This window comes from Theobroma umbraticum, unplaced genomic scaffold (assembly GCF_002168275.2).
Source record: "Theobroma umbraticum cultivar Fairchild unplaced genomic scaffold, ASM216827v3 scaffold_12.0, whole genome shotgun sequence".
NCBI lineage: Eukaryota > Viridiplantae > Streptophyta > Magnoliopsida > Malvales > Malvaceae > Theobroma > Theobroma umbraticum.
In genome coordinates, this window is record NW_018397272.1 from 2348757 (window position 1) to 2362220 (window position 13464).

Genomic DNA, 13464 nt, shown 5'->3' on the forward strand with positions numbered 1-13464 from the left:
TTAGAGCCCTTTTGTTCCCTTCTGTATCCATTTCTTATTTTAGTTAGTTCTCTTGTAACCACTGTGTCTGTCTCTGTATCTGTCTGTCTGTCTGTCTCTCTCTCTCTCTGGTAGTGAACAATGATGATTCCTCATATTTTTTGTAGGTTGGTGGTAGTAGCAGTGCTTATGGAGCTTATGGAGGTTATTCTTCAGGACGTGGTGGCCCTTCTGGGTGAGAATTATTTATTTCCTTTGAAAGAACATTTTTATTGTTGTCATTGTTGTCATCATTATCATCAATTAAAGGTGAAATGCTTTAGGCTGAGGGAGTGATTGCACTATTATTATGTTTAAATATTTGAACTCCATGACATTGGCTTGAAGTTTTTTCAAGGGTAAGCTAGACTACATTTTATTCCTTCCTAAGCATGTGTGTGATTGATTAGGTTTAGTATATGCCTAATCTTGTAGGATTCTTTGATATTCATCATTAACTTCTCTTACCAGGTTATCCAGCCATACCCCTGTTTCCCGGCGCAAAAACTATGGGTACTAAAATTTGGTGATTGGTATGTGCAGATAGACTATAGTTTTCCTTTCGGTATTCTTTTGTCTATTCTTATAACTGACAATGCTCTGATTTGGGGCAGAACACACTAGTGTATGGCAGTTTGCTAACATAGCCTACCAATCTCCCTATATAGGATTCTGATGCTCTTGTTTTCCCTTTGTTGCCTTTCCATTCCCATTAAAACAGCTGAGATTTATGAAGCCTGAAGCCAGCCTACTGCCTACTTTGATGAAGCCTGCCTAAACCGGAAGACCAGATGAACCAGGGTTTGACAAACTCATGGCCCACCCTGATGCTACTACCTAGAGGGACCAAATTTATGTGGAGATCTTATTATTTACTTTGAAATTTGCCATGTCCATGACACCAAAAATACCAAACTCTATAATATGTGCTCCCAAGAACCTAGCTAGCTGGCATGCCTGTTGCTGCCTTTTTATTTCCTTTTCTTTGTTGTCTTTTCTGCTTTCCAGTTTGCATTTGTTCAGAGGTTCAAAACCATGTAGCTTCTTCCATCCTTTGGCGGTTGTACTAAGAGTGTGGGGTTTGTTTATCTAACATTTGTCTTCTGTGCTCTCTTAATCCTCTGGTTGTCTCAATTTATGATTGGGATCTTATCCTCAACTTGGCCAATTACCCTGAAAAGTAGTGCAGAAGACATATAATCTGGAATGCAGGCATATTTATTATTAACATCTAAAGCAGCTCAATGGTCTTTTGAGTCTTTCTAATGTTCCTTAATCAAGAAGTCCATTGATATATACATAAATTTATTGAGGGCTAGCTTCTTGAGAACGTGTTTACTCAGAACATAAAAAGTTATTTTAGTTGTTTTCCTCAGCTTAAACTGATTACCTGAGAGAAATGGACACTTAGAAATAGCATTTCCTTTAATCATGTAATATGCATTACGGTATAATGTAGAACTGGCGGTGTCACACACTAACTTAATGATGCAGAGAATGGATGTAACATGGCATCTACGGTTAGGGTTTGACTCCCCAACGGTGGTTTTCGCTGATGAATATATGTTGCAATTTTTAGGAAAATTGCTAGTTTATAGTATAATGTATAATGCTGCCAATGGATTTCTTAATTAAAGGACGTTATAAGCATGGGAAAGGACTGTGTTGGTGTCGTCGGCTTCAGTTTTTGGGTTTTATCCTGCACAAAGACCTCACATGAAAGGTAAGAGCTTATTGTTTTGATGGTTGCCTGTAACTTGAGAGAATGAAGGAGCTTATCAAGGTGTTTGAAACACGCTAGTAAGTGATTGCTTAATCTCTTAATAATATGTCTGTATTATTTGTCAATCTGGTGGACTGCTTGGAATGTCTTATGAGCAATTGATTTGTTGGCAGGTTCTGATTATCTTTGTTGTTAAAACTGATGTAGGTTTTTTCTGGGCACATACGTGCTACTCTGGAGACTTGAAGAATTCGGGCATCTTATGTGTACAATCATTGTTGTGGCAGTAGCATGCACTGTGTTTTAATATGCTTGTATAAAACAATTTGATGAAGTTGTTGAATGTGAAATTTTACTGCTGTTACAATAGAAACTTATCTACAGCGTGATTGGCCTGTTAGAAAATTAGACAAAACTTTTCTCCACGTCTTTGCGATGGTAAAAGAGGTAGGAATGGATGAACTCAGGTTGGATTTTGCACAACTGGTATAAGTCTTTGGGAGGAAAAACAATTTAATGAACTAAGCTGGCTATCACTTTTTCTATGGTCGATTGTCTTTTGGGAAGGTACTCTTTGTACTTTTGATGTAATAAAACTTTGAAGTCCTTGCTCCTTGCATGGGTCAAGTTGAAGGAAAGTGCATGGATCAGTTATTTATAGAGCACATGGTTTTTGGGGGTTGTGCGTACAACCAAGCCCGTTAATCGAAAAAATCATGGCAAAAACAACTGATGCAGCAGGACATGGCCCTACTGAAACCGAAATAAACAGGTTTGTGAGTTGGCCATTCCAACTTTTTTACAGTCATAGAGTGATTGAACAAAAATGAAAAACTGGTACATAAGATGAGCTCAGCCGAAGGTGGGTAGGTTGGTAGTTGGAATAGGTAATAATGGAATAAAATAATTTATTACTGAATTTGATACGATAAATGAAATAAGATAAGAATAATTATTATGATTTATTATAATGTTTGGTTGGTAATAATAAATTTAAAATAAAAAAAATAAAAAATAAAATAGTAAAAATATCTTTCTTACTTATATGATTATTTATATTTATTAGATTTTTGAAATATTAATATTTTATAATTCAATTAAATATTAATAAATAATAATTTAAATATTATTAATTAATTTAATTATTAATATTTTATTTATAATTTAATATTATTAAGATTAAAATATTAATAATTTTAATTAATTTCCAAATTTAAAATAACAATTTTTATAATATATAATTAAAAACTAAAACATTTTATTATAATAATATTTATTTTTTAAAACAACAAAATACTCTTTACATAATTTAGTAAAATTTATACCTAATGACAAATATAAGTAAATTTTTTTAATTATTTAATTTTTTTATTAAAATTTTAAAAATTTAAAATTTAATAATTTATTATGAAAATATTAGTGTAATTTTTTTCTTTATTTGCATTTTTTATTTTTTATTTATACTCATTAAAAATTTAATATATTGATAATTTAATAAATAAAACATTAAAAATATTAAAATATTAATATTTTAATCATATTACTATTAATAATGTTTAAATTATATATAAAATATTAATTTTTAAAATTTATAAATATTTTTTTCTTTTTATTCTATTTTTATTTCCTTTTTCCTCTCTTCCTCTCTATGGGTCGACTACCGGAAATGTGACTGGTGTAATGAAGCGTCAATCTGGTGCACCATGTGCACGAATCTGGCTACTGGGTGCCAAATCGATGCTTCCCGCAGTTGGATTTGGCAGTGGAGTGCCAGATTCGACCGTTGAGATTTGGTCGAGAAGCACCAGATTTGATGCTTCTTGCGACCAGATTTGGCTGTGGATCTCAGATCCGATGACTTTTCGATTGAATCTTATCGAAAAATACTAGATCGATGCTTTCCGATCATATTCAATTGTGAAACCATCGTTGTCGTTGTTGCCATCGTCTTCTGGTGATGCGTGCAAGTTAGGGAGAGAATGAGAGAGGCAAGAACGTGAGAAGAGAAAAAAAAAGAAGAGAAAATGAGAAGAAAAAGAAATATTAATGTGTAATATTTCTAAGTTAGAAGAGGTATTTTAGTCTTATCAGATTTTAAATCTATTCCCTTAATTATGGAATAGCAAATATCATGAGAGGCTTAGATTTAGTTAAGCTTGAATTTTACTGGAATAGCTAATACTAAATAATAGCTATTCATTATGACATTGCTTACCAAACGGTAGTAAAGAAAAAACATGGGAATAAACAAGGAATAGCTTAGCTATTCCCTGTAGCAAACATGCTGTTAGAGTACTGAAGCAGTTAGGCAGGACAACTCAAGGTTAGTAATAGCTGTGCTCAACCACAGTTTAGTGATGTACTTTTTCGATGGCCAAAGTCAGACTATAATATTTCATCGCTGTGAAATCTTTTCAGTGTTTCTTTTCTTTTTTCTGTCCAGAGTTTGCCCGACCCAGAACTCAGGCCTGCAGTCCAGCATTGAGAATTTTGATTTCTGTTTTCCCATATGGAACCAGAGGTTTCAGAGAGTATATGTAAAAACATTGGAAAAAACGCTGCAACCCAGCAAATCGAGAACTGTCTTTTTCTTAACTAATGACTTATTTACACCAGAAAAACGGATTCACCTTTCAGAAAAAAGAGAAAACTTCATCACACCACCAGGACTCCCAAATAAATTATGTTGATTCAATCCTCCTTGTAACAGAAAATAATAAAGTGTGTTTTCTTCTCTACTGCTACAGTAAATGAGGAATAAACTCTTTGGAACAAGAAACTATGAATAAGTGAAAGTTATGGGAGTGTTTAGTTTAATCGAAACATCTCATTATGATTTTGCCAATTTATAATTAAATCAATAAAATTATAGGAAGACAAATGTACGTATGTACTTACTCCCTTGCCCAACAGGAAATTTTAGACTGACGGAACATGTAGGGGACCCCTGATGGGAATAAATATATATATATATGCAAAGATGCCCGCAAGGTGTTCAGATTCTGAAGTTTTGTCATTAGTCGGCTAAATGAAGTAAATTCACTCACCTAACTCCTCTTCCTCAGTCAATTAATCGTACAGATTCTGGACAGGCTCTCCATTACTACAAAGCAGGTTAAGAAATGGCATGGTAATATATCACTTCAATGACTGTCGATAACAAAAATACAGAAGCTAATCAGTCAGACCCTTTGACGATAAGGATTGATCTTTAGGCTTAATATCTCTTGGTTTTAGCACCCATGCAAAGTCACATCTAAGCACCATGAGTCCTCCGAGTAACTCACTTTTTTCTGTTTCTCTAATGGACAAGGACACCTAGTAGTCAGTTCTAGAGCTGCCTTCCTTGTGTAAAAGCTAGCCTCATTATTACTTAAGATCTCCCATGCCATCACCGTAAGCTGAAAGTTTCTTTATAAGCAAAAGAGACTACCTCTCAATTGCTGCAACTCCCAATTCGTCCATGCCCTGCCAAGAGGGTTTTCTTGTCCAATCCGCTTCTTCTCTCTCTGTTTCTTCAGACCCTTTTCTTCGAATAATGGTAGTTTCTTTGTTGAAATAAATAGAGAATGTTTTATCCTTTCTCCCTTGGGAAAGTTCCTATCTCTTTATCTCTGAGTTTATGGCATTGTGGGTTCTAAGTGATTGGTTTAGGTTGTTTGCGAGCGAACAGATAATCCTTTTATTCAAAAGTTCTGTTCAATTATTGGAGTTGCAGTATTTTTCATCTAAAGTCTTGCATGTGGAAATGAGGCTATGTGCTGCAGCCAAGGATGACTTGCCGGAAAAGCTATATTTTACATTATATTACCCTGGTCCCTGTAATCAACTATATGCTTCTGTATCAAATTTAACTATACATTAATAAAATTTATAATAAATGTTGTAAGAGTTTATCGGCAAGTCGTCTCTGGCTATATCACTGTTTCATTTTCTCATGCTAGATTTATGATGAAAATAGCAGATCACTTCTTTTGGTGATGGACTACTCAAGCAATGCAGCGTAACCCTAGAAAGGTAAAAGAAAAGGTCTAATATCATCATGCAAATATCATTAAGATCAGTTTCTTTTGTGTAAGCCTTTGGGTGGCTACTTCCTTGCAAGTTTCCTTTTGCTATGCTGCAATCTTTCTCTCTCTCCTTCTCTTTTCTGGTTTCAGTTGGCAAGGAATCTCTCTTGTAGTTAAATTTGGACCAACTAGTTTTTATAGTTAGCTATGTTGCAACCAGCTCACTACTCTTCTAACCGGTCCTTTTTTTTTTTGTTCAGATAAAATTAAGATCATATCATTCTCTCTTACAGACTTAATTTGATTTACTTGTTTGCTAGAATTTTTCTTGACAGCATTACGTAGTGGTGAAGCCCATGTCCAAGCCAAGGATTATTATTCAATGGAACTTAGCCATTTGTTTTGTAAAATTTTGCTCCTCTGCCCAAGTATTACCTACCCTTTGTCAGTGTCTCAGAAACTGATCATCTGAAAAAGCATCTGGATATATGGACACCAATTGAATTAGACTAGTGGGCTACTATAGATGAATCACATATTAACAACTGCAAAACTAGATTTTCATCTCAGTTTCCAATCTTTGACACCCTTTTTTCTCAGTTTTCACATAAGTGGAGAAACACATCTTTAGATATCCAACTGCAGGTAGGGTAGGGCCATAGCCATGCTGCCGCTGCGAGTCATCGTACTTCACAGCAAACGTATGGTTTGGCATAGGAAAAAGACTAAAAGGTTTGGAAAATTGTCTTTGTTTAATGTCTTCTAAGTTAAATCATAGTTGTAGCAATGTCCACTCTTTTTGCTGCTAGAAGTCCTAACTTCACAGCAGTGGGGCAAACCAGCAATTAATTATATTGATTTTTAAGTAAGAACATTTTGCACGTTCACATTACTGCTGTTTATCATCTGTTTGGTAAGTGTAAATGCACTAATTAATACTTGTATCTTGAAGCATCGAAACATTGTCCTTGATTTTAAGTTAGATCATATGGATGTGTCAATGTCAAACCGGTTTAAGCACTTAAAAAATTTATTTAACTGTGGACAATCTGAAATCATACATCACTGTTTAATTAACTCTGAACATTCTTACTTTCTTTAAATCTTGGAAAGGAAAAGGAAATCAGAGGAAAAATAACTTGATTGTGAAATTTTCTCTTCGCCATGAATTCGTAGAGTAAAAGTTATTAATAATAACTTGAATTGTTCTACTTCAGAGCACTTTTTTTGCTTCGCAGCCATACATGAGTCCTCATAGCTTAGTTAATTTGGATAAAGAAAGTCCTCTTTCTTGCGATATTCTTAAATTTTGTTCTTTATTTTTATTGTTAAGCAGATGGTTGTGGGGAGTAGCAAGATTAATTGGTTGACTCCTAGTAAGTTTTTATGTAATTTTATGCCATTTTGTCATGGAGAAGAGATATTTTAGAATGCATCCCAAAGCTAAATTATTTAGTAGATATGATGTTTCTAGTGATTTGAAACTTCAACCAGCCAGTATGTTGACCTATTATATATATATATATATATATATTTATATGTGTATCAGGTTTTCTGTATTGCAGATTGATTCCATATTTCTTAGTCTGTGGCAGCAATATAATTAACAAAACAATTCCCATATTTAAGTTATACACCTTTTGAAGACTTTAATGCTATTGCAGCAAATGAGAACGAGGAAAATGGATTAGAAAGGTGGGAATCGCCCTTGCCTAGCTCTGCCCTCAACTTTATTTGCAAGCTTCCCTTCTTGATCCTAAATTTACTTAAGCAAGCTCATTGATCATCCCTAATTTCCTGAAAAGGCAATGAAACTACTGTGTCAGATCAGCTAATCTTTTGCTGCTTGTGTCAGATATGGACTTGACACTTTTGAGGGTTGTGTCATATTGGTGACAGTCTGCAACGAACATTGACTTCGAGGGATGTTTGGCCTGGTTCCTCCTTTTTTGCCATTAGCTTCGCTTGCTTCCCATTCATTTATCTCAGGAGAATTTCTGTTTAGCTTTGAATTCTGTGATACTAATGCAAATACACATTACCAAGCAACAAGGGTAGTGTCCCTAGTTATAGATAGCACTTAGGCTGAAAGATTAGGGTAGCCTGGTAGATAGACCTTTTATCCCCCATCCAACGAACGAACACTGATCAAAGCTGCATTATTACTAGTAAAACAGCGTAGCGCCAGTGAGTTCCATAACAAATGAGTTTAAATTTTTGAACCATTACTGGTAAAATTCACTACTTGACACCCTCCAAAAGCTCATTGAAAATAGATATTCAAAATAACTCTGAATTAAAACAATTAATTCAATATGTAAACTAAAAACTGACAATTTTTTTATTATTTTTTAAATATTCATATTTCATGTGAATCTTTGCTGTGCGATAATGCTCAAGTTGTCAAATTATCCTTTTAATGATAACATAAACCCAATATAAAATGATCATTTAAAAGATTTAATGTCAAAAATGAAAATTTTCCATGAAAAATGCATGGGAGATTCAATTATTAGTAAAGTGATATAGTGGTTAAAAGTTTAACTTAAATGATTACTCTTTAAAAACGCCAAAAAAAATCTGTAAAATGTGAAATTGTTTTTAATTTTATCAAAAAAGTTTTTGTGTTTTGCATTTTTGCCATTCTTTTCTCTCTTTTTGTTATCCTTTTGTTCTTTCTTTCTTTCCTTTCTTTTTTATTTTTCTATCATTTGAAATTAACAATATTATTTTAATTGACCTTTAAAAAACCTCCACCTATTTCTTTTTCTTTTTAAAAATAATTTTGTTTGTTTTTGTTCTTATCTTTTGTCTTTTTTCTTTCATTATTATCATTTGAGCTTATAAAAATAAAACCTCGAAATTACCCCATCAGTTGAAAAATCCGAAAACTTGGCTCACAGGACTTATAGAGAAGGGCATCACTGCTGAGAAAACATGTAGACTGAAAATGAAAGAGGAGAAACAAATCCAGCTAGCTGATGACAGAAAGAACAAAATAGACAAAAACTTAAAAGCTTGAAATTACTCCTATTAACCAAACAAAAACTCAAAAAATAACAACGTGTCAAGCTCTTAAAGAGATCTGTATGTTAAAATCATTGCATATAAGATAAGATTAGTATTATTTTGAACTATATCATAAGAAAAATCTCTATCTCTTTTTATTTATTTATTGACCGTCGAAATGTCAATCAACTAAAAAATGGGTAGATTTTCGACCTCGTGCCACCATTGACCAGTAGGAGGAGGCTGGCCCTAGATGTTCCCCGCTCTCTTCCTTGATCTTGTTGGCATTGCCACCATCACCCATCTTTCATATTCCTCCAACTCTGTCTCCTCCCACTAACACCCTTTCTCTCTTCATTCAACTCTCTCTCTCTCTCTCTCCTGCTTTCTTTTACCCTAAAGTTTTAGAGTTGAAAGGGCAATAATGCCTTTGAGAATAAAATTTCAGAAGTCCGACTTATCCCTTACTCAAATTTATAAAAGAAGCTTACAAAGAGAAAAACCAAAAAGAGGTTAAAAATTGACAGTCAACCTTCTCCTGCATATCTTTTGGTTACACACAATTATAAGTAAAAGTTAATCTCCACTTGCACATTTTGTGATTTCAGCTTTTTTTATATGACATAATATGGTTTCTTTCTTTCGCAATTAGTATCTTATAATTATGGTGAGGATATAATTTCTATTATCAAAGATTAAGTTGTTGCTTTTATCTTACTATCATTCAATGAAATGATTATAATACTCCCCATTCAAATTAATTTGTTTGTTCATACTTAAAAGTATTTTTATAATTTTATTAGGTAAAGTTTTTTTGTGAAAACAAAAGTTAGAAGAATGGCAATATCCAGAGCAAATAGTTGAAAATGATAAAAGGGACCATTAGAAGGACGGGTGGAACTTTGTACAAATGAGGTAGATATGACGTGCTCTGAGTTTTTGTCCATGAATTTCCTTTTCTCCTTCTTACTAAACACACTTTTGACTAAAACTTCATTAGACTATTGTTTTCGCTAATAATACTTCATCATTAGAATGCCACTAAATATTAACGTATATAATATTCCTTTTTTAAAAAAAAAATGCTATGAGAATTCATCGAAGCTATTCTCAAAATTTCACTGCTTTTGTTTCTTTCCTACATATGCATTTGGGAAGAGCAAGTGTGGTGGGAGAATTGTTGTTAACTTCCTTTGTCTTGGTGGCCCAGGAAACAGTTTTAAACCAAGTACGAGTGCCCGAGGTATTGTAATGCAATTTCAGGCAGGATAAAACAATTGAGCCAAAAATAAACAGTAAGAGTTCGGTAGGTGACCAGATTGTACTTCCAGTAAATAACAAACATGTATCATTAATAAATTGTCTTGGTTTTTGAAAAAAGACAATAGAAACCAGATCCCAGAAAGGGTTGACTTTGGATATCAGTGACTGGGTCCAAGTCTATACCTCCGGTAGGAAAAGACCAAAACTCTCAGCTCCTCACATTCTTGATTCTTCATTCCTCAGCCATACAAAATCAGAGTCAATAATCCAGGGAAAGAAGAAGGAAGGAAGGAAAAAATGAATCAGAACTTGAGCTCTTTGTTGATTGGATTAGTTGGGGCAGCAATCACCTTATCTGCATATTCGCAGACTTTCATCTCCCCAGCACAGTGTGTCGCTGTTGGTCTCCTTGTTCTCATGTTTGGCTTGCTTGTAAGGGAAGGTCTCATTTCTCTCTAAGTCTGCAGCATCCGTCTCTATTTCTCCTAGTGCAAAACTTGGAATGGATTTGAGGGTAGTTGCCTTGTTTAATGCTATGTTTTGTTTTGAGAGGTTGAGATTTGCATATCTGATCTCGTTTTTCTGATATCTTGTATGTATGAACTACTCTCTTTAAGTTCACTTTAAGATCCTTGAATAATTCATGGCTGTTTTTGATCTTGCAAAAGTGAAACACCGTCAGATTCATCATTCTCTCTCTCTCTCTCCGGTTTTCTACATTTTGGACTTTGTATCAGTTTCTTGTAAAACAAATCAATAATTTTCAGAGAATTTTGTCTTTTTCTGCAAACTTCTAACTATCAATGTGTTTGACTAGAGCATGGATGAACATGCTATGATAATGTATTCACGCTAATCAGCTAGCCCAATACATTCAGTATTACAACAAATTAATGCAACTAATTTCAAAAACTTGTTAATGTCATATAACAGAAATTTGGTTCATGTTATGAAAATTGTTTAAGAAACAATAAAGATAAAACCTAGATAAATAAAATAAACAAAAGAATATAAAAATTTATATGGTTTGACTTCTTGTCTATGTCTATAGAGTGAAGCTGTTTTCTATTATTGAGAAATTAAAGTATAATAAAGTGACCTCTATGGTTCCTTAAATCAATCCGAGATCCCTTGCATACCTTTTTTCAATAACCTATTAAAAACACTTACCCAAACCACTTTAGCTCCACTTAGAGCAAAAGACAGAGTTACAAAGTGTTCCCTATTTAGAGCTCGCAAAACACTACTTACAATTCTAAAGCTTAGAGATTTACTTTTATAGTATAAAAATACAAAGTAGAATGGGATTAAGACTCGATGTGGAACAAAAAGTTTAAAACCATACAACTATTCAATATTGTACTCAAACAAGAATCCTAATCAAATAAAATTTAGAATTCTAGTCAACCTAAAACTCAATAAATCTCTACCTTTGACTTGAATTCAAACTCCTTAAACCTTTTCCACTATTCACACCCAATTGTAACTTCTTAACTCCACCTACTTTCCAACACCTTTAACAGCTCTCCAAGCACAAGACTTTTCGAACCATTGACCTTTAAAATTACCATGATTACACATATTGAATCAAGCATGGTCCAACACTCGATTCCATAGAACGGCCAATGCACGTGTGTAGTCGTTAAGGCAATGGCACTAGTTAACTTCAAAAAAGGACCTCGACAACCATTCCAATTCACTACTAGCAAGATTTTTTGTCTTTTCAACATCGTTTACACCATGAGAATCTTTCATCACTTCCTTGGCAAATGAAATTTCATTTTGGTAGGTACCATCTTCTGTACACTGTTCCCATCCCTTTGAGGCCTCACATTCAAGATGATATAAGCCATTATGCAAATTCCCCCATATCTGGACCATGTCGCCTTGTGTGACTTTTACCACTCCGTCACATGTAGAATATCCATATCCTTTGAAGTCTAATAGGCTCAATGATATTAGATTAATAAGTATCTTAGGGACATAGGCCACACCACCTAAAGAGTGCACAACCCCATTAAACATTTTGATTTTCACCACTTCAAGACCCATGACCTTCAGTATTGACTTATTACCCAAAGTCAAATTCCCAACATATGTTAATGGCAAAAGCAGAATCTAAATACCAATAAGAATTTGCACCCATAATTTCTAAGATTGCAAGGACATTAGAATCGTCACCTTCAGCAAAGCACACTCACCCTTGTTCTCGTTACTTTCATCCCCTTTTGTAAGACAATCTCTTTTAATATGTCCATACCCTTTGCATTGAAAGCATTGAACACTGCTAGATCTAGGCTTGCCACCCCTAGATCTCATGCCAGTTGACTTCCTCTTACGAACCTTAGTTACCAATGCCAAGCCACCTGAATCTCTATCCCTTTCCTTACTTTTCTTTTGGGCCTCATGAGACATTAACATTGCTTGTGCTTGTTCTAATATTATTGCATTCATTCCATATATCAGAGATTCCACAAATACCTCGTAGGAGTCTAGGAACGAAGCTAGGAACAATAATGCCTTTTCCTCTTCTTGCACCTTCACATCAACCTTCTTCAACTGATCAATGATCCTGTCGAATTCGTTCATATGCTTCATGAGGTCTTAATTCTCCTTTATCTTTAAGCGATACAACTTTTGCCTAAGTTGCAACTTGCTGGAAAGACTTTTCGTCAAGTAAATCTTCTTTAACTTTGTCCACAACTTTGGAGTAAAATCCTCATCAATAACATGGTTAAACATATTATCTCCAATGTAAAGCTGAATAATGCACACACACCTTGCTCCAACTCTACCCATTCAACATCTTTTATGTCATCTGATTGCCCTTCCTCCTTTTCTAGCAAAAGGCACATTAAACCTTACTGCACATGGAGATCTTTCATCATTCTCTGCCATTATGTGAAACTAGTCTTCCCATCAAACTTTTGAATTGAAACATTTGTAAAACTAGTAACTTTTGACATCTTTAGTGAATCTTGAATTTATCAAACTCGAAGCTTTTCTACTAGTTTGTTATGAAAATTGCCCAAAAAATAATAAAGATTAAACCTAGAGAAATTAAGCAAATAGAAAAACACAAGAATTTACGTTGTTTAGCCTCTTGTCCATGTCCATAGAGTGAAACTATTCTTCTATTATTGAGAAATTAAAGGATAATAAATTGACCTCTATGGTTCCCTAAACCAATCCAAGATCACTTTCATACGCTTTCTCAATAACCTCTCAAGAACACTCACCTCAACCACTCTAGCTCCACCTAGAGTAAAAAACAGAGTTACAAAGTGTCCCCTCTTTAGAGCTCTTAAAGTACTACTTACAATTTTAAAGTCTAGAGATCCACTTTTATAATAATAAAGTTTAAAGTAGAATAGGATTAAGACTCGATGTGGAACAAGAAGTTTAAAACCATACAACTACTCAACATTGTACACAAATAAG

At 34.0% G+C, this 13464-nt stretch overlaps 2 protein-coding genes and 1 long non-coding RNA gene across 4 annotated transcripts in view; all 3 read left to right on the forward strand.

Annotated features, from left to right (window-relative positions):
* Positions 1–58, forward strand: part of LOC110426820 (RNA-binding KH domain-containing protein) — a 2498-nt gene extending 2440 nt beyond the window's left edge. Inside the window, exon 4 of the mRNA XM_089785372.1 lies at positions 48–58. Within this exon, the coding sequence (XP_089641498.1) occupies positions 48–58 (11 nt within the window). The remainder of the gene's footprint in view (positions 1–47) is intronic.
* Positions 59–60: 2 nt separating this feature from the next.
* Positions 61–2186, forward strand: LOC110426684 (uncharacterized). 2 transcript variants are annotated; one of them, XR_002446167.2, is made up of 4 exons: positions 61–214; positions 490–551; positions 740–1818; positions 1915–2186. It is a non-coding gene; the product is annotated as an uncharacterized LOC110426684 (long non-coding RNA). The 2 variants fall into 2 exon arrangements; XR_002446166.2 differs by having other exon boundaries at positions 1949–2181.
* Positions 2187–10123: 7937 nt separating this feature from the next.
* On the forward strand, positions 10124–10794 carry LOC110426747 (uncharacterized). Its single transcript, XM_021442046.1, has one exon. The coding sequence runs from the start codon at positions 10321–10323 to the stop codon at positions 10480–10482; it is 162 nt and encodes a 53-aa protein (XP_021297721.1). The 5' UTR covers positions 10124–10320; the 3' UTR covers positions 10483–10794.
* The last annotated feature ends 2670 nt before the right edge of the window (positions 10795–13464 follow it).